Here is a 27,326-nt window from a genome sequence, read left to right on the forward strand (position 1 = left end):
CATATTTTATATTATTGGCAGGTATTGCTTCCTGAACTGTATTTCTTAATATTGACCAAAGGAATATTTGACATATTGTCAGGCTTAATCACACTTATAATTTCCATTTATTTTGGATTTCATCACCATAGCTTTTGGTTAAAAACGTGGTAAGGCGCTGCAGTAGTAGTTTTGCTATATAAATAAAATATAGCTCTATATTTAGCTGTAAGTCTGTGGAGGGTATTTCACAAACAGAAGCACATTTTAAATATTTCCAGAGTGACCTGGATAGGGGTTTGTCGGGACAAATTGCGGTGTAAGAAAAACAATATTGGATGTTAAAGCGCCGAGAAGATGCCTCACACTCCCATTGGTTCATTTTGACGTCAGTTTTCATAGGGACCCGCCCGCTTGCTCAAGTGGCGGCGGTGAATGGTGAGAGATAATCCGCGGCTCGGCCACTGACACACAGCACAGCTGAGCTGCCTCTGGATCTGGATGCGGGCATCCTCGGATTCTGCTTTTAGCACGGGCCATCTGCACGCGAACTTAACGGGACGACAATGGTGCACACCTCGGCGGCAGAATCCGTGGCTGCTGGTCGTTTAGGAGACCGGGGAATGTGGTCAATGTGACATTCACTTGCACGCTGGTGTTGAGTTTTTTTTTTTTGTTCTGGTCTTTAGACGCAGAGCAGCGATTCTCTGAGAAGATGTTGAGCCGATTTATGAGTGGCAGCATCAGGAATCTTGAGCGAGAATACAGCTGCACCGTCAGACTGCTGGATGATACGGAATATACGTGCACCATTCAGGTTAGTCACCTGTCGGGGCCACTGTGAATTCACTCCGCAGAGCACTGAATAGCTGCTGCAATTGTGTCTAACCTGGCAGACAGAAGAGCCAGTGTCTGAGCAAGAGGAACAGCAAGTGCCTGCTGGTGTCTGCTGAGAGGAATTGTAGACCCTGAATAGAAATGTGTAGAGTTATTTTTGTCATATTAAAAAATAACATAAGGCTGATTCAGGTGGATGTATTTGCCTCACATGACCCGCTATATCAGTGAATTTGGTGGCAGGCTTTGAGACGTCAGCTGTGTAGGACAGACATTAGACAGGTTGAAAGGATGCCAAAAGCACATTACACTCTGAAAGGGCACTTTGGCAGCATTATTTCTCGATGTGTCAGTTTGTTTTATGGCCTGAAGTAGTTGCTAGATCATTTGCTTGTTGGAATCTATTGTTATCATTTAGTGTTGTTGCTCATGCAGTTTGCTCTGAACCTCTGACATTAATAATGCACAAAGGGTATCCCGTTGCCATTCTTGAGAACATGTCTGCAAAGTTACACAATGTGCCTCTACACTGGCGGAAGCACAGCCAAAATGTGCTATGAAATGTTGATTTAGAATAGAATAATATTAGATATCTATGTGCATGTGTAGCATGTGTAGTATTTTCCATTTTCCTCCATGAAACGGCAATTGCTACCATTATGGTAATTTAAAGCAACACTTTTAAAGATAAAAACAAGATTAGGCCTTTATATCAAAAGACATCTTTTTCTTCCTTTTGTCTCACTACTACAAGCCTTTCTTTGATGATTGTGCAGTTTTATGTTCATGCTGATTTCATCAGAAGTAGGTGAGAGGGCCTGTCACATCAATTACAAGACAATTCTTTTCCTTTTGTGGATGCTGCACGGTTGTGGGGAAGGGGTGTGAAGAAATCCACGGGGACTTCTCTGACTAGTCAGCAACATGTAAACACCTTAAAGCATTAATCCGGTCTGTGGAACAATGAAACATTAATCAGACATGCCTGATTCTTGTCACTTTGATATCTGTTGTCCTCAGCAAGCCATACTGCAATCTCTCCTCTCTTCTCCCACAAGAAAGCGTGAAATAGATACTGCAATTACTGTGGGATTCGTGATTGTACCCAGGTTGTAAACAGACCTGCATTTCGGTACGGAGAGCCGAGCCAGAGATGGAGCTGGACCAGATGGACTGTGAAGCCAGCAGGTGTGCTGTTTGCAGCAGAGTCGCGTGGTCTGGGTGGCTGACGTCAGCAGGGTGGAAGGAGGGGAATGGAGTGAAAGAAGGGAGAGAGCTCCAGCTTTGCCGTGACTGTTTGGCATCCTGACTATCTTCCTGCCAAAACTGGCCCTGGGAGGGAGCATGCTAATCCACCTCACTAGCTGCTGGAACACGTTTGTCATTTAGTTCAAACTTTGCCCTTCCTTCCTCCCTCCCTCCCTCCCTCCTTCCCTTCCTTCAGGATACCAGGACACCTAGACTAGGGAATGCAAAGTAAGAGGCATAATTAGGTCATATATTCTGAGTCTCTCACAATCTCACTCTCTCCCCCTCTACTCGTTTCTGTCTCCTTGTCTTTCTCTTTTTCACCTTTCTATCCTTTTTCCAGCGTTCTGAGATTTTATTCCCACTAGACCTGTTTCCATTACACTCTGACCCTTTCCCTAAAATGGCTAAAAAGTTCAGATTTGCCCCTGGCTTTGGTTAGCTTGCCTCTATTATCTGACATTGAAACCTGGTATTAATTTCTTCAATGACAAGAACATCACCATGAAGCCACCTTCAGCAGAAATTAGAAACACAAGATAAGCATCAGGGCACAGAAGGCTTTCAAATAAGGAACAGAAAATGTGTCTGTCTTTTTTAAGCAGTGGCAGTTGTGATGCATGAACTTAAGTTTTGCTTTAATGAATTATAGATCTTACCACTATGTTTGGTAGGAGGAAAAAGTGAGCACTCATCATTACACAGCCCTGTAGATATAGCACTCATCTAGTTGCAGGTTGATGGGAGCGCCTGAAATCCTCTTTTGCCCGTAGGCCTCTTCTGCTCTGGTTTTAATGCAGTGTTACAGCAGAGTCAGACTGAGACATTAGCAGTGCCTTGCGTTTTTGTCATGTCTGACTAACAGATAAATCACATGCAGAGAAAATATGATTTCTACTACGAGACCAGGTAGATTCACACACTGCAAGTACAGCATAGACTCCTGTGCAAATGGCAAAGCTCTGTTTGTGTGTTTGCTGCTGAAACAAAACTCAAACATTATTCTAATTTAGTTTAGTCAGGTGCATTATTGATGAGTTTAAGAGACATCTAAATGCAGGTTGTTTATCCCGTGTTTGCCTTTTAAAAGCTCTGTCTCCCAGCTTGTGCATATTAGGAAGCCTCACATTTTCCGCTATTTCACTTTGAGTTGCCAATATTTCTTCTGGATCACCACTCTTTAAAGCGTCTGTTGTCAAAGTAGAATCGTTAAAAAGGTGTTGTGTATCATATGTGGGAAGAGGAGGCAGAAAGACAGTGAGAAAGACCGTCTCTGCAGACTTGGGGAAACTATTGTTTATCCCTGAAAGGATTGCTTGGCTTTTTGAGCAGCTTTCCTATAGAAAGAGTAGTGTGTGTTTAAGCTGCCTTTTTGCAAGGCCATTTGCATTTTCTCATATTTTAACTTGATTATTTCTCTACGTGCTTGTAATGTAAAAGTGTGATCATATAAGACGTAGATTGTACTTTCCCCCTCCGTACTGTAAAGCTTTTACGCATTCCAAAAACCACCAGTGTTTTGTTGCGCTGCTTCTAATTAATTACGGATTTATTGAATGGCTGTCAGCACAGTAATCTGGCCCACTCTATTCCAGATACAGAGTTAATTATAGCTTACGCCCTGCAAAGCCTGTGATTTCCATTGGTTTTCTAATAACTGTTTTTGTTTAAGGAAACTACAGCCACCAGGTTTTTGGGGCAGTTTCATTTAAATGCACGACACAAAGGTTAAAAAAGTGTATTCTGATGCATAACTGTACTAAGATAATCAAAGAGTTAGTGTAGGACTTTTTACCCTTTCACTACTGCTGTGACAAAAAAAAAAAATCAATCGACACTGCAGTACAAGTTCTGCTGACGTCTCAGTGAGGAGACTGCCGGGGGATGGGAGCCTGTGTGTATTGAGGAAGCAGGGTGCCAGGATCTCAGCTGTTGCTACGGTGACTCCACAGTTACTCTAACAAAATGTGAGATCACTCACACTGGTCAGGATTCCCCTTCCAAAAGCCCTGACAAAGACTTGGCCGTTAGCACTCACAGGAAGGTAATTTATTCCCTGAATGCCATTGGAGGGCACTGGTGGTGAGGTTACTGATGTCCCATCTCAACCAGAACTATCTTTCTGACTGTCCCACTGTTCCCTTGACATACATTCAGTCTTTTACTTCCTGTGATGTCATTGTCATTGTAGATATACAAGGCAGACAACATTGGAGATGTTTGGCTTTGCTTGCTGTTGAAGCTCACATGAATAACTAGATGATGTGGGTATCATTTAAAATATTTAAACACAAATGCAGATACAACGAGAGCTTTGGTACTAATAAGCTTAAACACTGAAGACATTTTGTGTCACAGAAGGAAAAGTACAGGTGTAAAATGAATTATGGCTGGATTTCATTGAGCTGCTTTGGTATCAGGGTCCTGATGTGTATGATGGCTCACTGGTGCACTGTCATGGTTTACTGGGACACTTTGTTTGATACCTTACTTAGAGAAGTTATGTTTTTCTACAAATTTCTTTAAAAAAAATGAACACGCCAAAGTTCTCAAATCTTGAATGTTGTACAAACCAAGCAGCCATACAAGAACTTTACCCAATAAAGTAGTATACATTTGGTAAAGTTTTGATTTATATATATGAACTTTCTGATCAAGGAATTAGTTTGTGCTGTTACAAATTTGAAAAGACTTTTGTTGCCAGATTTTCATGCTTGCCTTTTTTTGAATACTTCGTACTACAAGCACATTTCAGTTAGATCAAAAAAGTGTTCAAGTTCGATACCTAGCTCTAAGTGCCATTGATTTCCAAAGATTTCTTTTCAATGATTCCCTGTATTTTGTCTGTTTTGCAAATCAGAAAATAAGACCAATGATGTTTGACAAAATAATCATTAGAAAGATGTTGTTTTATTAGCTGCATTGTCCAGTGTACATTGTAGAGATCCCTGGTGACCACAGGTCTCTGTCTTTGCTGACTTTACACTGTCCCGACCTTCTGAAGTGTCCTGCTCCAGGTCCACTAGGCATACAGTATGTCTACCAGGGTTGAGTGTGTGTGTGTGTGTGTGTGTCAGTGTGCAGGTGTGTGTGTTCAGAGCTCACAGCGGCTGACACACTGTTGCTATGCTTCATATGAATGATTAAAATGTGTGCTATGTCTGAATGTTTTATGAGGAGTAACCTCAGGAGGACGTCACTTGTATTTACCAGCATCACTGCTCGCCAGCATCCAGATTGGCTGAACCTGTGGGGCGTGGCTGGTCGCGATTAAGGATTACGTCACTGTAGCGTCTAACTACACAGCAGAGCAGGACAGGACAGCCCCGGCATGCAGCCCGCTCCAATCTCTTTCATGAGAATTTGATATGTGGGAGCAGCCACTCGCCAGTTACCCTCTATCAGTCACGTCTTGTTGATAATGACAGAGCTGATGCATCATGTCAAGGTTGCAAAGGGGCTGCTGCTTTGTTGTTGCCTTTGGATGTAGTCCTTAATCTTCACCCTTGTGTTTCGCTGCTGTCTCGCACACAGCTCTGATATTCCAGGGAAATTAAACTCTGTCTGACCTGCATTGGCTTACTGGGATTCATGAAAGAGCTTAGCTGAAGATGAGATGCCAAATGACTCTTTTGTTACGCACTCCTTTGAAAAATGAGCTCACACACATAAACACATTTCACTTTTCTCTCACGGAAATGTCATCAGCTCTCTGGTCTTATCAGGAAGCAGAGGCCACTAAATATGGGTGCAGAGCTTGTTTGGGGTTTGTCTCACCAAATGGCCCTCTCATATTCCCCAGTGCCTCTTTGTGTGTGTGTGTGTGTGCTGGATGGAGAGCAGGCAGGGAGTCTGTCAGTGTGTCGGTAGCAGTCTGCTGAGCCCTCCATTGTGCTGTCTGGGATGTATTGTGTGACAAAGAGAAACAGAGAGGGGCCTGAGGTTATGCTCCACCTGCACACATGAATATTAAACTTCCCGACCAGAGCAACATAGCACTGTGTGGACTGTTCTGCTAATGAGAGAAGTGGATGAGACAAGAGCAGGGTTGATGATTCTACTCCTCTATCAGGCCAAGGTTCATTTTAAAGGACATAGCCTACAGCCATGGTTGTGCAAACAGATTGCACAGCTTGTTGGTGATATTTACTGTACTTCAGTGGCCTCATAAATGAGTTTACATAGTGCAGTGCAACTCTTGATGGGAATTGAGAAAGGGCTAGCCTTAGATGACTCATTTAAAAGAGGAAAAACAGCGTCGAGTTAAGCTTTGATCAATTACAGATAGTGGCGGTTGGTTGTAACCTGCAGTCATGATGTGCAGGAGTGATGCGCCACCTCAAGCCAGATGGCTAATCAAATAAGAGCTGTCTTCAAACGCTGACCTCAAAAAGTTGTGAGCGCAGTTCGTTATCAAACATAAATTTAATTGCAATGTTAGACTCAAAATTTACTGTTGGGGGACAGCTTAACAGCCTTGGTTAATATTGGATATTGGGTTATGTTTTATAACGAGCTACATTTTGTGCAGAGCCATTTTTTGTTGTGTAACTGCTCTCCTGTTTTTGTTTTGGGACCACGGCATGCTTAATTGAAGCTTTGCAGACAGCTGCTAATGGAGGGCACAAAATAAATGTGCTTTTAAATCATTTTGTAATATAAAGTGTAATAATTCATTTCATGGGCGGCTGTGGCTCAGGAGGTAGAGTAGGTCAGTGGTTTGATCCCCGGCTCCTCCAGTCCACGTGTCTTTGGGAAAGATGCTGAACCCGATGGCTGTGCCTTGGTGTGTGTGTGAGTGTGTGTGTGAATGGGTGAGCATGCAAACATTGTGGGGCGTTTTGGATAGGAAGCATCGTATCGCTCCTGTTGAGCAGGCTGGCACCTTGCATGGCAGCCCCTGCCATCAATGTATGAATGTGTGTGTTGGCATGTACTATAAAGCGCTTTGAGTGGTCAATAAGACTAGAAAAGCTCTATCAAAGTGCAGTCCATTTACCATGGTGTCTAAACAAATACAGAAAAGGAAATGCTTCTCTTTAACTTGAATTTCAGAGATTTTACGCAGCACATTCTGTCTACTAAATAGATTTCAGCTTTTCCATTTGAAATTGAAATGAAGTCTAATTATTTATTAATATTATGCTGCGATTGCTCTATTTTTCAACAGTACCTGTGGCCTTTGTGCCGTGAAAAAGTTCTAATAGACAATGTCAGTGTGCTGGATTTTACTTTCTGTGCTCTCCTTTCCACTTCCTCCTCATCGCTCTGGTCCTGTTTGTCTTTAGGCTTCGGGGCGCTCTGCTGTATGAGAGAATCCAGCCTTTGTCTTGCTCTGTACTTCAAGGCCCTGTGCCTCTGCAGACTAATGAGGAAACACAGGAATGTGCTCGTACTGTTACACCCGCAGTGAAAAACAGCAGAACTGCACTTTTTGTGGATTTAGTTTGGACAACAGCAAACTGAATTCTTTATTTACTGAATTAGATATGTGTATTTGAGATTGTTACTCTCTTATCAGCTATGTGGGTATTGTTTAACATACTTTAAGTTTTAGCACAGCATGAGTATATTTTGTCTCTGTCAGTCTAACAATGCTGTTACTTGTGCATAATCCTTGGTTGTGCACGCCGTTACAAAAGTTGCTTTGTGATGGAGATTAATACTAATGTGGGTGTCATCAGCACGCAGGCAAGGTGCCGAGCTGAACTCAGACGTGGTCTGACAGCCGTGACACTCTTCTGTTGGCCGGCCAACCAACAGAGCAGTGAAAGAGGGTCAGAGAAAAACTTGTAGAGAGTGAGGTAGAGAGACTAATTCAATCTTCAATTCAACTCCCAATTCAGTCTTCATTGAGTCACTCAAGTTTGATGTCTCACAAGGGAGTTTTTTTTTTTTTTTCAGCAGAGAGAAGGAGGCGTTTTATTTATGAGACGTACAGTATTTGTCCTTTCGTCTTTGTTATTGCTCTCTTTCATCCCACCCTCATCTGCTCCACGGGTCACCTCTCTTTCTCTCCGACTGTATCGTCAGGCTTGTGGTTTTGCCTCACTGCAGGGTTTTTTGAGCTAATGATTGCTGTTCCTCCCCTCCTTCTTCCATCTCCTTTTTCCTCCATTTTCTGGTGTCTTGTTTTTCTCCTCAGCAGATTTACCTACTCACTATGCTCTGTGGGATCTTGCTCCTATTATGTTTTCAGTATGGTCACTGCTGTTCACAGAAACAAATGATTTACTATTATCGTTTGTACGTTAGATTATTATGTTATTAACAGTGTAATGACAGAAGCTAGTTTCTATCTGCTGTGCCATTATACATGTCCCTACTTTACTGTTGCCCATCAAATAAACAAGAAAGCTCTCACAAATGCAATAACTAAACATTATTTGATTGATATTGATTTTCTTTAACCAGGCATTTTCCAGATACCGTGAACAGTATTCTTGCTCTGGTGCTTTGGGAAATGAAACACGCAGCTCATGATAGAGTTGGGATTGTGTTGCTGTTTTCAGCGGGCAGGCCAAGGCTTATTCCAAGGTTGATGGAAGCTTCGTGCCGTCAGCGATCATATAAACTGGGATTGTGGTTCAGTTGATTTTCATAAGGCAGCTCAATTCCTGGTTCCTGGAATCCCTCTGCGATTTAGCTTTAGAAGATATTACTTACCATATATTAATGTGACTGGAATCATGATTTTGTGTTGGCTGGATAATTTCACACATTTTGTGAAATTCTAATTTGTCAGTTTTTATTCTTTCACTATAAGGAGCTGGTGGATCCCTCAGATTTTGTGTTTGAGAGTTACAGTTTGGTAACAGCTTATATTCTCCTTATATGAACAGTATTTAAACACTATTTATGTGTATAGTCAGTGTCCACTTTATACATTGCTCTGTTTAAAAAAAACAGTTAACTCCACCAGACAGTGAGTCATGTATAAATAAAACATAAAGCATGCAGACAGGGTTGAGAAGCAGCAGACTGAATGGTGCATGAAAGTTCTATTTTAAGCAGCTTTAAATGTGTGTGTATATATATATATATATATATATATATAAATATTGATATGTGCTATTTAAATACACTTTATTATAATTACTATAATGCTTTTATATTTTATTGTTATAACTTATAGTGATCGGTGTCCTGACACTTGAGATATTAGTTTGCCCGGAGTGGTGAGATCAACAAAAAGCATCTTGTCAGCAAAAGCACGTCATTGATGAGAAGTGCCATGCAGTTACAGCTGGGTGCAGCGCTGATATGCATGAAGATGTCAGAGTGAACCTTCCCCTGCAGCTGAAGAACAGGAATGTAAAACTACTGAGGACTGTGAATGTGTACAAATCCAGTCTTCTTAACTGACACGCTGATGTTAAAGGACAAAGAATTCACACTGGTATCAGCATGTTTTGTTGGCACACATTAAGCCCTTTAGTGCCAAATTATCATTGTTTGACATCGGCGCATGCATAAACACTAACGGCAATACTAATACTGTACCGTTGACAAATGAAAAAGGATTGGCAGCCATTTACCTCAATATGCCCCGCTTGATATTCATAAATGTTAATCTCCTGTGAAACAAAAGCAGAATGTCTTTTGCAGTTTTGTGCTGTTTACTAGAAGGAAGGTGGCTGATCTTGAGCATCATACTAGAAATGGTCACTAAGGGAAGCCATTCACATCCTGACAAATGAGTGTCTAGCTCTAAGAATAATACGAGATCCTGTCATCCTCATACAGATGTGGCTCGGGTGCCTGTGAAGAGGGCCACTTGAGCCGCGCTGAGAGTACAAGGTCCGTCATTCTGCATGGATCTCACTCACCCTCTCCTTCACTGTCTTTTGTCTCCTCGTTCAAAAGAGTGACAATAAGTGCTTTCACTCAGGTGTGCCACGACACACAGTTGAACAAACCTGTTTGTGAAAAATGAGAAAGGCAGAGAGCGGAGGGGCTTGATGAAAGCCATGTGTATTGGTACAATAAGACGCTGAGATGAGGTGGGCTGGTTGTTTTTGATATTTAGAGTTGAAAAATCACCCGCTGAATGTTTAATTCATCCAAGTCTAATTTGCCACCCACACTGGATAATTTTCCTCCAGAGAAGTTGTTGTGTTTTCCACTGGGTAGATAGATGGCAGGCTGAGTTGCTTTATGAGAGTCATTATTTGTGTGTGTGTGTGTGTGTCAGGTACTGTATGTTTGCATCGTGTGTGTGTGTGTGTGCCTATATATTTGCATGCTATGTCATCCATCAGTCAATGTTTTATTCCATCTTACAATCAAATAAAGGGCCTGGCTGGCTCCCGTTGTTCCACGTGTCTGGGCCTGCAGATTACACTTACAGCTATTCATGCATGCAATCAGTCTCCTTTTCCTTTGTGTGTGTGTCAGCTCAGCAGTCAGAAGAGATGAGTGTCTCTAGAGAGGAGATAGATGAACACACACAGGAGACAAAGAGGCTGGCCAGAGGAAATACACAACAAGCCACAGCCGCAAAGCCAGCTGTCCAATGCAGGTTTTGGTTCAATTCAGCACCCCCCCTGCCCCCCGAAAACATGGGATTTCTGTTGCCATGAAAAGGTTGTAATAAAATATATTTATTGAATTTGATAGATTAGAGTGAAGGCTCTCCCATTGCAAATCATAGTTTTATTTAGGTTTTGTGTCAGCTTTCTAATGCTTGCTGGAAAGGCACGTACCTGTATCTACATGTTCTGACGTCCCTGGTAATGTTGGATTTATGGTCTGTAATGTTTATGACAGTATTCTTGATAAATCAGTCAACAGATAATATAGTTCTGCTTCTGCTGCAGTAACATTTCACCATCAGTTGCATTAGAAGATTACTTTTCTCACGTGGATGATTCCAATTGCCGTAATAGATCAGTAATTTCAAGATATTTGGTTTTCTGGTAAGGTAATCATCTTATTTTACCACATTATGTTGTTGTAGTATAGTATAGTATAATGTGGACTTTTTTTTAGAAGAATTTGTATGTTTTGTGTGGTAGTTACATTAACGCCACTGTTGTGTTGTGGCTGTCTTGATGGTAATGTCAAACAAGATTTGCAAGAAGATTTGCAGTTGGCAAACATGTTGTTAGTGCTTAGGCTCATAAACTTCTTGCGCATATCAGCACCCAGATAATAAAAGTGCTGTCACTTTCTCTCATATTGAGGCTTGGTAATGCTGTGAGATTATAGCCCTTACGTAAAAGGATCACGAAGAGAAATCATAGGCAATTTACACCTTTTATTACATTACTTCACTAAATTACTCCTGTGGAATGTCTTATTTCAGTCATCTGTTCAGCCTTGGATTAGCCGGCTCTCTTAAAAACCAGCCAGGTTCTGCGTCTCCATGACAAGGACAACCACCGCGTGTCACAACAGATTTCCGAGGTGCCCTGATGCTTTGGCCACAACATCTGCCAGAAATCAGTTAAGGAAAAACATTCTTATTATTCTTGGTTCATTAGGTAATGTGTCTGGCTATATTAGACAAGAAGCCAAGACAGAGACTTGTTATTTGGGCAGCTCCTCTCCTCTCCTCTCCTCTCCTCTCCTCTCCTCTCCTCTCCTCTCCTCTCCTCTCCTCTCTGTCTCTATTTGCCTGTACGCCTCACTGATTATAGTGGTGACTGAGCACATACATAGAGGACTCAGTCATAGGCATCTTTTCATTTGGTTCAGGAAAATTCCATTTTCTGCCCTATAATGTTTGTAATTGTAGCAAGAGACTATTCCCACTTTTAGCACAAGGAAATCACATTAGGAACAGCGTAAGCATTGAACAACTGCATTGCTGCCTTGGTTAAAATGGGTTTTCAGGCCAAATAGTGACAGGGGTTTAGGGTTTAACAGTTGTGCATGTGATTGTCAGTGTGCATGTCTCTCTGGGGGGCATTTGTGTCATGACAGACTGAATAGAGCATCTGATTTCTTCTGAGCCATCAACTGTACTCCCCTGCCCTCTGTTATGTAAAACTAGGGGGTGTTAGTTGAGTTGCTTTCATTGTGTGTGTATTATATTTTGTCTTTTTCAAAGCAAATATGAAATTGAGATCATTCAGGGACTGCAGTCTGGATATTAATGAAGCAAGAACTGAAAAAATTGTTGATTAATCAGTAAGTCAATTGACAGGACTGCATTGATTAATCATTACATTGTGTGATCAAGCAGAAATGGCATTTTATATGATTTTGAATTTAAGATATTTTGGCATATCTTTTTATTTTTTACTGAAGGTTGGGCAAAACTTGACATTTGAAGATGTCTCCTTGGGTTCTCAAAATGTGTAATGGCCATTGTCACTATTTTTGTGACATTTCCATAAACTAGACTTAGAAAATCACTATCATCAGATTAATAGATAATGAAAATAATCCTAAATTGTAACCTTAAGTAAGGCCAAATTTTCTATATATAGAAAATAACTATAACAACATTGTGTCCACTAGTGTGAAAGTCAAATTTCTGAAAGCCTTTTAAATTTACAACTTGTGGCATTTACACCATGATTAAAAAAAAAATCAATAAATTCCTCTCACTGCTGTGATTGACACACAAGTTGTAAATAGGCAGAAAGTCCTGCATTTGTGCTGCGAAAAACATATTACACTCTCCAATTTCTGAACTTGTAAATGGTAAATCGGTAGACTTTGAGAGCCATGTAACCAAATACTGAGATGATATTTTTGTGGCTCTAAAATAATTTTGTTGGCACTGTTATTTTTCTCATTGCGTATTGTGTGCCCATGATATGAGCTGCGGTGCCGCCTGAAAATCAACAGAATTTGTACAAAGAAAAGAAAATGATTTCAGCTATTGGTGGCAGCTCTGTGTCTTTGTTTTGGCTGAGCACACAGACAGAGGTGTGCCATATGGTAGCAGAATAGCAGTCTGGAGGGGATTGTTTCAACAGTGGTGCTTCCCTCAATAAATGGTGTTCATGGAGCTCCCCACTGTCCCCAGGGTAGGAGACAGGTGCCGCTGAGGGGAATAAAGGGCTGTTTGCACAGCTACTCAGCACGTCAGTCTCCTAACTCATTTGGAAAGGGAAGGGAAGAGTGATTGTTTGCCCCGGGCCTCTTTGGCTGCGTTTACTGTGCGAGAGGGGAAAAACCATTTCGATAATGTTTTATGTCGTATGAAATGGTAAGAAGACACTTTAACCTTTACTCATCTTCTCAATTCCTTTGTGTTTTCATAATATCTTCAAAATCTATAAGATTGGATAAAATATTCAGCTTCTGATGTATTATTAAGGAGAATGTTTTTTCATTATTTGCAGTCACTGACCTGATATACCAAGGAAAGGTGGTATGGTCATTATGAGGCAAAGCTGTAAAATTGTAAAGCTTGTTTCCCTATACTATAATTGCCCATGTGTTACAGGAGCTCTCCTAATTCGAATGCAATTAAGTGTGGATCAGCCCAGTCGTTAGAGATTAGTAGGCATCCTGTGGGCTGTGGGGATACTGCTGATGCTGTGGTCCCGTTTGTGGTGAGCTATTTTTAGCACTAGTCATTCCTCGGTGCAGGTACAGAAAATAATCAATACACCTCCGCACACATGCTGCCTCAGGCACAATGCAAAGCTAATGCATCATGAACACGTTCTGTGACTGTCATCTGATCTGCAGGTGCTCTGCATGCAAACGCTCTGGGAAGATCTAGTATGATATAGAGTATCTTGGATTGATTGTATTGCTCAATCTGTGCCACAGTTTTATTGCCTTTCAAGCCAAAGGAGTCTCAGTCTCAGTTTAACACATTGCATAATCTGGAGCCTGTGGCCTCTCTGATAGAAGACTCACAACTCGGCACAAAGCTGATGCTTCAGTTGCCCTTTTTTAGGCTGGCCTGATGGCAAGAACAATCATGACATAACAAGATGAGCAAGATGCAACACAGCAAACATGACATAAACAAATAGCTTCAGATACCCAAAACACAAGCAAATACAAAAGCGCTGCAGGTCGGACACATCACAAAATATCCAGAGGATACTAAACACTGGCACACATACAATATGTTGACCACTTGTCAGTGATGTTTGAAAATGAACCAACAATGTTTATTTTAGTTTTAACATTCTGATTTCTGTGATTCCAATATTATTGGAGATATTGGGTATACTACTATCATTAGCCTTTTACTAATTACTTACATCATCATCAGTTTTTAGTTTCCCCTGGAAAAATGCAGTATTTCTCTATTTACTTGTGTTTTGTATTTGCAGCATATTTTTTTTTATATCAGATTGGTGAATCTTACTGGTGTTTAATTTATTTTCAGATATTTTACTCTCTAAATGCATATGTGCTGTTAAAATGGACACGTTTTCTTCATTGTGCCTTTGAGCTCCCTTTGCCACTATACACTACACATTGGCTGAAGAAGACTAGTGAGAAGAGTGAGTCTTGTAGCCTGACTTGCAAAGTAAATGGCTTACTCAGCAAGTATTGTAACCATTGGACTTTATTAATATGAATGATACTGAGATTGAGCTCCGAATAGATATTTATCTCTCTGGTTTGACTCAGTTCATTGCTTATACCTTCTCACTGTAGTGTTCAGCAGAGAGGTAAAGGTCTTGTTTCAGCATTTTCATTGACCACAACTCTCACTCTTGGCTCCTTTGGGCTTTCCTGAAATGCCTCTTTTGTACAGAAGACATTAACTTGCCTTTATAATTAATGAGAGTAGCTAACTAAAGAGTGGCAGCAGAGCTTTATGGAAAGCCCCCCCAGCAGTCCCCTTCAGGACATCCCATTACCCCTCTCCTCGGGTGGGAGCAGACTCAGACTGTTGCTGCTGGCTTGGTAATGATGTAGAGTGGTGGCAGTCATTGCTGCACAGCGTTGTGTTCTGTAGGACGTATCAAGTCGAGATTATTCTTCATCCACTTGCTAAAAATCTTGTGTAACTGCCTAAAGTACATTTATTTTTCTTTGAAGGAATGTTTACTTCACTGCATTAGTGTAGTTTTTCATCCCTCAATCACCAACCTCTATCGTCTTGATTTGTAATTGTCCTAAAGAAAAGTTAAAAAAAAAAAAAACAGTACAGCAATCCATAAAACAAGTTTGTCACCATTTCAGCCACCAGGGAAATGATGAAATTATAAGAAGATGATGTGATACTTCCTGTGTCCTTTGCATTAATTACATCATTGCTTCAAAGAGGCTGTTTCTTAAAGTTTCAAGTGGATAAATAATAGATGAGTGAATATATGAATTATGTATTTGTGACTGAATAGTGAGGATGTTGGATATTCAGATATTTCTATACTAGGAAATTCATAATGCACTGCCGGCTACATTAATGAAACTAAATGTAAGCCGCTTCTCCTTGACCAAAGCCAAGGTTAATGATTGCTAATTTGACAGAAATCAGCATATTGCTAGTCTCTGATATTTCTTTGAGTTTTGAACTTTCATCTCTCTGAACTGTAGTGTGGGCAGAATACGAGTGTTTGAGTCTTTGCCAAGGCTGTGCCCTTCTGCGAATGGTGCAGTAATTACCACCTAGCTGTCAGGCCCTGTTTGCTCTGTGACGGTTGGCCTCACTTTGCAGTCAATACTTCACTGCCCACTTCATTCACTGCAAGCATCACCTTGATTTGATTTATCGTTAAGACTCATGTCTCTGAACCAGAGCACACAAGGCAACGCCTGTGGAGGGTCAGCAAAACTTTATATTATGTTTTATGTACTGCAAATTAGCCCTTTGTTATGGCTTTCACTTTGACTTGTCCATCAGCGGTGTAACTTGTTACATTAATTAATGGCTGAATGCAGTTCACTCAAGCTGGTAAAGCTTACTGTCACACCTAAACCGAACACAGCCGTCATTAATGTTATTAGTAACACCCGTCCTTTTCCTGTTAAGACAAGTCAAAACATCTGCAGTGAAAAGGGTATATTAGCATCTCTGTTCCAGGGCACAGTTGTTGCTAAACAACACAAATGCTTTCTGTGTCTGTGTGTGTAGAAAGATGCACATCTGTGTTGAAACCTCAGCTCTGTATGTCATGTATATTATGTCTACACCATGGATGTTTTAAACATTATATGAGGAAAAGAGTATTCCATCCTTTCACAGTGAGAGCTGCCCTACCCTATGTGGAAAAGGTTATCTATTGCTTTCTACTTCTATGTCCATAATGCATGCGCATTAGTGTCTCCCTCTGTCTGCTGTCCCACATGACTCTTGGTGGCTTTTATGTAAATAGTTGTTCAATTTGCAATAAGTCAAAAAGCCATTTTTGATTGTTTGTGATTCTCAGTCGGTTCTTTTGTAACAGATCAGTATGTTAAAGAGTCTTTGGGCACAAGGCTGCACATGTACCACAGTGGTGTCTTGGGAGACTTGGTTTACACCTGTGTTGCACAAGACAATGTGTGTTGGAAGAATCTGCTCTTTCTCTGTCATGACTGGACAGCTACAGTAGTTACTCGTAATAAACAGTGATGCACCCCTTGATTTGCATGCCATGTCTACTAATTTTACATTATATCTGAAGTACTGGTAAATCTATACTTAGAACAGCAGAGGATCCTGAAATACATTTTCCTCTAAACTACACAAGGTGTTCAACACAAGTACGTTTCTTTGGCTCAAATCAAACAGACACAGGCATTTTTGGCAGTAATATACATGGTGCACATTTCATTTGTCCCTCAGGATAGCGCTTGGCATATTGCACTGCTCCACTTTTCCTCCTCGCGTACTCGTGGCTGGTAGTCGTGGTTTTGTTTTCTCTCATGACTGACGTTAATCTTTATTCGTTTTAACACAGATATAAAGAAACTAGATATTGCGGCATATAATTACCCCTCAACTGTATAAAACCCAGATACAGAAGGTTGGCCAGGTTGATCAGAAAAACTGCACCAGCCAAGCCAGGTACAGCATGACATTTGCTGTAAATTGAGTCAGGCAATATAACATTCCTGTAGTGCACAAACCCACAGCTTTCATCAGAAGCCCTGGTAATGTTCAGAAGGTGAATCATGAGTATTTAAATGTTTGGAGACCTACATAATGGGGAAAATGACAGATGGAAGGAAATGAAGGCCAATTCTGTAGTGCTTTGTAAATCATGTCGGTGTTGCTATGCTGAGTGTGGGTGTTGAAGGTCATTTGTCAAGGTTATTGGCTGATGAGTCACCGTGGGGAGGCTCTGAGAGAAAGGGAGAGGGGGCACCGCACCAACAATATAATATTATTTGAGCATGGTCACAAATCCTTCAGTGTATCAACACCAGAGAAAGACAGATGGATGTCTCATTCCTTTTAAAGAATAAAGTCAAAGAAAGGCAGCTGATTTTTTTTCTTTTTATGATTATCTTTTTGGCATTTTTTTGCCTTTATTTGACAGTCAGTGGAGAAAGACCGGAAACACAGGGTGAGAGAGACAAGGGTATGACACGCAACGAGGGTCCCACGGCCGGAAGTCAAACTGTTGCCATTGTGATTATGTATATGCATCTTAACCATTAGCCCACCGAGGCGAAGGCAGCTGAAATTTAATGCACAGAGTATATGAGCGGTATTGAAAGCTGGTTTACATCACACTGTTATTGCTCTTATTTATGGAAATAGAAGACCCATAATCATCTCACACATATTAGTAGATTTTCAGCTCTGAGCATTAACAGCTATAGAGAGATAGTGGTCAGTTGCAGCTGTGCAGGTCTAATCCAGGTTCTCTTGCTCCTCTGTGTCTCCCATCTCCACTTCCTTCTGCTCACAGTCTGTTATGTTTCGATCACAACCCACTATGGAGGTTTATTTCTCTGTGACCCTGTTCTGATATCCAGTAGTGGATTATTTCTCTCAATCAAGATGTTTTATGTAACTGTTAGCCCGAGAGGATTATAGAAAAACATTCCGCTTTTAGAATTTAGTCCAATGAACCATAAAGATGTGGCCCTACTTTCTGTCGTATGTCGTATGTGAATAATAATCCTTCTGGTGTGAAACGTGCTTTTCTGAGGCATCAGCGGACATGTACTCAAACATATCTTTTAATATGAAATATTATGTAGAAATGAGGAGTTTCTTGATTTCTCCAAAATGCCTTTACATTCACACACATGATTAACATCAAAATTGATTGATAATAGCTTGATAAAATGCTCTTAAGTTATGATTCATGTTCTCATTTATCTTTGGTGCTCCTGAGTAGCAGCCAAGGAAAAAATGACGTTTCCATGTCCTTGAAGTTCTGGGGTGCTGTAGCACCTCATCACCATGGCAACTGCTCATTTCGTCATTGCTCTCCAGGTGTGCTGTGTGCCCAAACTCTCTCTGCTCCCAGCTATGTCTCACCTCACGGTGCACTTCCTCACTCTCCTTAAATAACACTAATTACAACTTCATCACGACAGAGCTAGATGTTATTATATTCATGATTTTATGATTATGCCATGTTTATGCTAAGCTTTTCCGTTTGTTTTTTCATCATATCACCCAATTGGTGATTCATCGCCATGGTTGACATGCAAGCTGGGTATCAGACCTGTTATCTGTGAGATTTTCAGTTCGGCTCACCAAACAAACTGCTGTCTTCCCTTCCTGTATTTACAAATTCAGCGTGCCAGTAAAGAATGAAAAACAACAGCAAGTGGCGGCACTCCACAGTGAGCAATACAGCCTGCAGATGAAAATCCACTTGTTCTGGTACAGTAATTAGCGCCTGAAGGGTGCAGCATTAGCACATTCGCCTAATCCAGCGCCAGTGCTCCAGTGGGCTCAGGGCTAGGAGAGTAGGACTGAATCCCAGTGGAGCAGATGGATGACGTGATCCGAGGGAGGCTGAAAGGGGGGCCCTGATCATTAAAAAGGCTGATTACATGGTGGTAATGAGATCAGCATTTTGGGCTCAAGGCTGGTGGTTTGCGGGAGATCCAGTTCTCTCTGGGCTTCCACGGCAGAGTTTAGAGGACTTTTTTCTTAAAGGGGTTTTTCTAGTGAGTTTGACTCAAGGTTACAGTTCTCTCAAGGGAATTTGTTAACCTCCATGTATTGTGTTATGACATTGCGTGTTCATGAATCAAGAACGAAATCCCCATCATCACGACAAGAAAGCCTGTCACTTTTTGTTCAAAGCAACTTACTTTTTTTTTTTTTCTTTTTTTTTTACATACACCTACATTGGGAGCAACTTGGGGTTCAGTGTCTTGCTCAAGGACACTGGAGCATGTGAACACGGCTGAGGATCAACCCACCAACCTTATGATTAATAACCAACCTGATTTACCCTTTGTGGTACAGTCACTTGTAATGAGTAATACGAAGGCCAACATAAATAAAGCTTATGATGATGATAATGCTAATAACTAATAATGACTGATTATCTGTTATTGAAATAAGTCTATTGTTATTGTTTTACATTCACATTCAGCAATGACAATTGGTATTTAAGTAGGCGATGCATCATCCTAAAGACCCTCTTCAGCTTAGCTTCATTCGTCACTGTCACTGGAGCAGACAGCCAGTTACTGATGGTTGTTGTATGTGTGTGCGTGCTTATGTGAGTGTGTACGTCCATCCAAGTCAACGTTTTGTTTCTTTTTCTGAGCAGCCAACCTTCACTGCATTTCCACTGAACCAAACATATCTAAGTATCTGTTCCTCTGGCCTTTTCTGACTTCAACGTGGTCATGTGCATATCTTGAAGCTTTAGCAAAGTGTTATATATGGCCCTAGTGACATGGCCATACCACAGATCAATGTTGTCTGTCTCTTTCCTGTCATTGAATTCAAGTTTTAAAATTGAACGGGTGGTTTTATGCCCCCTCATTCATCCCAGAACAAGGATTACAGCTTGATTACAAGTATTTATTAATTAGGGAAAGTCAAAAAAGAAGCAAAGCCTTGTTTGGCAGGATTAAAACAGATTTAGTGGCTGTGTTGTTTCTGTGGGATGAAAACAACTCGGCTCTTTTCACTTTTGAAAGTCGACCCAAGCCCCTTGTTCTTCCAGATGAAATACAGCAACAACTGTTTGAAGCAAACGCCGTGACTGAATGTGTCAGACATTCCGTTTGAAATTATCTTGTGTCTGGTTTCTTTCGATTTCTTTCAAATTTGACTTTTAATTAATTATAATCCCTGTTAAAGGATGAATGTAAAAGCAAATGTGAGTTTTTCCTTTTCAATTACTTCAGTTGACTTTCTTGTCGCTGATTTTGCTGTCTTTACAAGTTGCAAAATTCCCAGACTTCCATCACATGTGTCAGCAAAATGATTTCAAGCATCTGCAGGTTTTATGTAAATGTATAGTTCCAGTGAATCCCTTTTTTCTGTCATTATCCCTGTCATTGGATGGCTTGCAGTCAGAATCACCCCAGAGCCATAAATATGCTGACAAATCCATCAGCATACTTCCCAGTTGCAGTTTTTCTTTGCTGACTTGGGAGGTTCTCATCTTATGGGCTGTGAGATTTTCATCTCATAACAGCTCATCCATCTGAAGCTCAGTTGCAGCAGCAGCAGCAGTGGCAGCAGCAGCAGCGCAGTGGTCGAAGAAGGTGATGATAATGTGAAGACACACCTCTTGCTTCTGGGACCACTGCACTCTGTGTGCTTTATTATGAGGTGATGGATGTTCTCTCCCAAACCCACCAATGTAGACGTCATCTTCAGCTCAGTACTCCCTCCTATCATGTTGTGTAGAGGAGAAACTGTTTATTTAGCATTTAAGAGTAGAGAGTAGAGAGAGGAGTAATACTGCGAACAGATGGGATGATTTGTTTCTTTAAGTTTTTACTTTGTAGTTACAATTTCTGTGTTTGGCATTTGCTAATTGGTCCCTGACCATCCTCCACTGGGATTTGGGGGAAATGTTTCTGCATGTGAGCACACCACAAATGCATTGCAAATTAACATTAAGGATGACTTGGCAAATTAATTTAACAGTGGAAAGCTGTTGTGTTTCTAGCATATCTATCAGGCCCTGAGCAATAAGATCATAAACACAAGAATATTTGAATCTCTCTTTAAATCTCAGACTTTGTGCAGTATTTTTTTTTTAGCAAGACTCACCAGGGAGGCTGCCCACTGCCTGCGGCTCTGGATGACATCATCGCTTCCAGAGCTGCATGACTGAGTAGATGTTGGAAAGACAGTGGGGAAAGGGCCAGCAGCAAAAAGTGAAGCCTCCCACGCCACCCCGGTCCCAGTTACACCAGACCACATGCCACCCTGTGCAGCCAAGCCATGCCATTCTAGTTTCCCCCTGGGCAAACAAAGACCCCTTTCAGGCCAGTCCCTACTGTGATCATGCAGAGCAGAAGCAATCTGTTCCTCTTGGCTGCTCACTGTGAAGTGACCCAGCCTTTTCCTCGCTACAGCTTTACTAGTTTGTGCAACGCTCAACCCGCCAGACTATGTCTGCTTTTTGATTTCCCTGCTTGCTGTCCATCTTCTAAAAGGGCATGGAGGCTGAGATGAGCCATTCCCTCAACTCTCTCTGGCAACGCATCAGTGTATTCGCTGTGGGTTTTGAGTTGGGAGGCAGATGTACAAGGTGTGTGGCCTTTAAAGCAAAGCAGGAACTAATAAACAATAGTTTAGGTAGCATTATTCAGAATTACATAACTTTCTTAATTGTGAAACAAGAAGCTGATATGATTAAGACTGTAGGATGTATTTTTGTCATGGCTGCAGATTTAGAAACGCCCTGCAAAATGACAAAACACATCAAAATAGATTTCCATTTATCTAGTGCAATATGAAGTGAACCACCAACAAAAATGACAGAAAATGTAATAAAAGAGTTGAGCTAAGTATTCCAGGTTAGCTGGAATACAGTACATTATTTGCCTGCAGCTGCTTTACAGTAAAAGTTTTCCAGGCGATTATGGCAAAAGCAGGTCATGATGAGGCACAAATGAAAGGCCTTTACAATGATGCAGCAGCATGCACACACATGGAAGTATTTGAACTAGCCTAGGATGTTAATTTTTCAATGTTCTTGATAAACACTTCAGAATCCATATATTTCAAATGCAGGTTTTTAAAAAAATATGTGATTGAAGTGTTCAGTACATCCATTACACACCACGTACCCTGTCCATATCCTGCAGCCTGAGACGAAATGATGTTAGCAAGAAAGTGGAACAGTAGCTGAAGGTATTTTGATGATACTGAGTGGCTTTCCTGAACTCGCCCTCCTTTTGATGGTTAAAGATGCTCCAGGGCCAGAATGCTATTTGTTTGACCGACGAGGTTCAGACTGGGCTGTCTGGACCAGCATTCACCTGCACTCCCATCAGCCCCTCTGGGGTGATGTCACATCTCCACTCTGTCAATCAGCGGCCTCCCATTTCATTCTACCTGCAGCATCAATTCGCTGGCCTCATTCAGTCACTCTCTGCACTAGTCAAGGTGTTCAAAAAGCCTGGACCTGCACATAAAAGCCTCTGAGGCCTCAAGACACATTTAAGGTTATCAAGGAACCTTTTGTTTGCAATAAAACTGAGGAAATTTCAACTTTTCTTAATGAAAGGAGTATTAGTTTTTATTAGAATGACAAAGAGGAAATTTAACCAATTAAAAGCAGAGTAGAAAAAGTGAATTATAACTGCTTATAATCTATAATAATTTGGGCAGTGTCACTGGTTTAGATCCTTACTGTAGATAGTCACTGTAGATATTTCTCTCCATGAGACCATTTAATTGTCCTGCATCGACATGTTGTGTGGTGTTAAACTCTCACGGTCTCTCTTTGTCATTACTTAATTTGCTATTCGCCTATTGTGAAAAATAATCAATCGCTGAGTAAGATGTATTTGTCAGGGTATTGACCTGTCGTTTTTCACCAGTCATCTCTCTGTCTCTGCAAAGAGTCGATGCTTTCAGACCAGAGAACAGAAAACCTGACTTATGTAACCCAACACTGATTTTATTTGCATCCCCTGAGTACTGATACATCCATCACAGCATTTTAAAGGCTTAAAGAATGACTGATCAGGCAGTAAATTAATAATGAATATTTTGCACGTTGCATGAGAGGGGTTTTTGCACTGACATTATACCATCTCAGCTCTGTGTCATCATTATGGAAAGTTTCTGGGAAAGTTTTCTTGAAACCAAGTTATGCATAAGAAAAAAACCCTTCTGGTATTCCCAGTTAAATTATTCTTATTATTAATTTGGTTGTCTGTATTCCTCAGTGACTGTTGACTGTCAGTGACTGCCTGTGAGAACAGTTTTTAGCACTACTCATAGTTGGGTATTCAAAAGGGAAAAACAAGGAGCACTCTGTTTTTTGCCACACTGACAGCCTACTTTTTTCCACTGTGCCATTACAGTAGATGAAAATTTTACCTAGTTAAGTAGAAAACTCTTGTAAAGATACTCGTTTTCAATTGTGAAGATGCAGCTATCGTAATTAGAAGTGGAGGATTTTCATACTCAGAAGAAGAATGTTGATCTGGACAAATGTTGCTATCATTGCTGCATTATGACTTCCATAAGTTGTAATGTGTTTCTATAGATAGTTGCTGTGAGTTGTATAGAAATCATTTCTGGTGTACTTCTCTGTGTATATTCATTATCTCTTTACACAAATTTTCAGCATTTATTATAAATCTATTTTCAGTAAGAATCTTATAAGAAAACAAAGAGAAGAAAATAATACATGATTGCAGTTAAGAATTTAAAATGGAAAAATGCATCACAAATGTTACATCTAACTGAAGTGTGCAATACAATATTTTATGTGTTGACAGCATAAGTTTAGCTTAAAACTCAGTTTCAGAGGCTATAATGATCTAACGTTGCAGAGACTAAATACTGAATTTAAGGGAAAACAATAAAACATCCCCCTCATGCTTGTCAGTATCTTTGATCATAAACTAAAACTCCCTTTATCCAGTAATTATGTATCAAAGCAACACAAAAACAGTGTGGGCACATTTCAAGACAGTAAGCAGCAGTCATGTTCGCTATATAAAATATTTTGAACTAAGCTGTATACTATTTCTTCTCAACACAGCTACACACATACTTTCACACATTCCTTGAAGATGGGCTGAGCCAAACTAATGTGACAGTTCTTGAAGTTGGACAGAAACTGATTTGAGAGAACGTTTGCTGTCACTGCCAACATGATTTTTACAGATATTGAACTTCAGTACTTTTCAGAGTAGCAATGTGCAAAATTCAGTTTTTTCATAGATGACTAGTTTTCTGGGATAAACATTTTTTTTGACTCCGCAGTTTAAGGCATCAGCTACTGTACATATTGTTTGAATTAAGCTGAAACTCCAGATAAAGCAATGTTTAAACTAATAACAACTTTAGTGGTGAAACCAGCACAAGTGCATTTTTATTATGGTATCACACTTTGACATTAATGTCTTCTTTGTAACACATTGGGAAGAAGGAAAAAATAGTGTTAACCTGAACAGCTGCTCCTTTTTCTATGTGCTTGGAAAGTGCACATGCAGTCTTGCTCTAATGTTCCAGTATAGTATTTTTAGGAGGCAGATATTGGAACTTGGATATATTGAGGCATATAAGCTCTCTGGCTTTGTGTGTGTGTGTGTGTGTGTGTGTGTGTGTGTGCCAGGGAGAGATGGTGGGTGGGTGTATGTATGTGCTGAGGTGATGATGTCCTCAACTCACAAGCAGCAGGTGAACATGCTTTTGTCTCTTTCCAAATCTTCCAATTTTAAGACTTTGTTCTCTTCAAGGTATTTGAAATGTGACAATCTTTTAGTGTCATTGCCATTTCATCATCCATTTTGACTGTACAATTGATGCCAGATAATAATATAATGCCTCTAAGCTCAAAACAAATTGACATAAATTCTGCTTGCTGTCTTTTCTTATGATAGCAGCTACTTGCGTCTTAACAATTCTTTGCTAATATCTTAAATTTCTGGTAATGCATGTCCAGGTGGAGGTGCCTTATTGTTTTGCTCCAGGCAAATGATTCTTGAAGAGCTCCTTCTTCCCGATCTTGAGACGCTAGTTTGTTGCCATGAGCGATTAAAATTAATAATTCTGAGTTAAACAGATCTTCTTTGATAATATTTTTATCAATATCTTACTCACCTGTTTTTCCATTTGAAGTCTGGCACACTCAAATCAATACCTTATGTAAGCTGTGTGGGAGACAGCTGAGGATGAATTTGAGCCTCTGTTGCTTAAGACGACCAAGTGCTATCTTTACATTTTGTACGTTCTGCAAGCAGTCGCCTACTTTTATTCACAGGGCATGCATTGAAGAGTAAGACCCTGAGTAAGAGAGGCTTGTAAAGCAGTGCTGCTCATACCGCTGTTGCTATGAGACTGTTGAAAGCATGTTTGAAGCACAGCTCTGTTTTGATAAAAGTTGAAATATTTTTAACACCTAGTGCTTAGGCCGATGTGCGCCAGAATTATGCTAAACCCCTTCTGCTATGAACGTGCAATAATTTCCATGGAAAGCTGCGAGAATAAGAAGCCGGTGCTGAAAAAAGTACATCGGATATTTGTAGATTCTGTGTGCAACTTCCCTCCTGTCTCTCTCACTGTCGACTGCTGTCTGATCAGCTTATGAAGGACAATATTTTCACATAGCATGAATAACAGGGAGAGAAAAGGCCATGTTTGTCCCTCCGGGTTTGTGTGGAGTGTTAGGAGGTTGAGGGAAGTGGTTATGGGAATTCACTCAGATTGTCAGTTATGGTTTTGGAAAGGCCACAATTCTGGGGTCACGCAACAAAATGTGTTTGAAATGGCTGTGTCAGCTAAAAGCTTGAGGAAACACTTAATTATGTGTTTTACAGTGTGTTGGTTTTGTTAATGTATCGTCCTCTTACCTGCGCTGCACCACTAATTTGACTGCTGACAAAAAACAAACAGCTGAAACACTTAGAGATATTCCATCTCTGCTCTGTCTTACGTCATGATGCTGTTGGATCCCATATGATTGCATGGGACGTTTTTAACCTTTATTCCCTGCAGGGCCGTAAGACAATCAGCACCATGTCTCCCCTGAGGAGAACAAGCTAAGCTGGATGAGACTGAAACTGAAAGGCGGCTAAAAGAGTTCTCATAACTGCCTTTTGAAAGTTCTATTTTTTGCTCCACTTCTGGAGATTCATCCTAAGAGGCTTAATTTATATTAGCTGTACAATCAGATAGCTCTCAAAATACCCGCTTTTAATTAAGCATGCAAACCAATTAAGTTATGCTCTTCTTCATTTTGTCCGTGGTTAACCTCAGACAAGGTTAGCTTGAGAGGCGGCCGCTGTCACTGGGTTCGTGATCAGATTCATAAACCGCTCTTGTTTAACGTGAACAAGCTGATAGAAGAAACTCTTTTTAAACTCGGTTGATTCATGCAGGTGACACACACACCATCATAGTATCTGTCACAGCTAGACAAAGACATTATGCATCTGCTGCTCTTACATGGCATCAAGGTGCGTTTCCTATTGCTATATTCCAAGTTCATCTGTGTGAAAGGCATAATTATTGTAGTACCAGTTTTTGTGTCATGTCGTTATACTTCCTAAAAAGAGATTAAAATATATATGAGGCTGAAATGTATTCAGCTCAGCTTCCTCTCTACAAACTAATACGTTAGAGCACCTGTCAGCAAATATTTCAAAGCAATCTGTCATCCCTGTTTTCACATGTTGCTTAAACAATATATCGTAGATCTCCTGGGTGTCATGAAATTTTATTGTATGACATGTCTTTTGAAGTTGAACTTGGCATACTGTACATAGCGAGAGCTTAGCATTAGAGCACACACATTGTGAACAGTTTATACCATATCCTTTTTGAGAAGAGGATAGAGCAGCCTTGTCATAGGATCAAGTTAATTCTCGCGTTTCCTTCATTGGATGTCCACTTTGTTTACTTTCGTCCTCATTAAAAACCTGGATCAAAGAAAATCATTCAAGCGAGGCCAATGTAATAGTGTAAAGGATTAGCCAATAGGGAGACTCCTCCTTGTCGCTTCATAAGTGACACCGCAGTAAATCTCTCAAATAAGCTGTCACTCCAAATCCCCAGCCAACAACTTGACAGCGATTTTTAGCTTGTCCTGCCCTCGATGTTTGGTGCAGCACAGTGAGTTGCAGACAGCAGCCGCCCTCGCTTTCATAGGTAAACTCTTCATGGCTGTCGTACTAAATAATCAAAAAAAAAAAACACAATCTCAAAGAAATGATTCTGCTCGCTATTGTGTCTGTAAAATGGTGAGAACTAAGAGGAGAGCTGCTGTGCCGTCAGTCCA

At 40.6% G+C, this 27,326-nt stretch overlaps 1 protein-coding gene across 8 annotated transcripts in view; it reads left to right on the top strand.

The window, feature by feature from the left end:
- LOC121897678 (FERM domain-containing protein 5) overlaps nt 1-27,326 on the top strand; it is a 60,945-nt gene that overhangs the window by 1,397 nt on the left and 32,222 nt on the right. For 2 of the 8 annotated variants that reach the window (XM_042412344.1, XM_042412345.1), the window contains one exon: nt 669-796. The exons of 2 other annotated variants lie outside the window; for them this stretch is intronic. In XM_042412344.1, the coding sequence (XP_042268278.1) occupies nt 695-796 (102 nt within the window). In that variant the 5' untranslated portion in view covers nt 669-694. Of the gene's footprint in view, nt 1-415; nt 797-11,434; nt 11,512-27,326 lie in introns of those variants that run through there. 4 more of the 8 variants (XR_006096269.1, XM_042412347.1, XM_042412346.1 and 1 more) reach the window with 3 other exon arrangements.

The sequence above is a fragment of the Thunnus maccoyii genome, chromosome 5 (assembly GCF_910596095.1).
Source record: "Thunnus maccoyii chromosome 5, fThuMac1.1, whole genome shotgun sequence".
NCBI lineage: Eukaryota > Metazoa > Chordata > Actinopteri > Scombriformes > Scombridae > Thunnus > Thunnus maccoyii.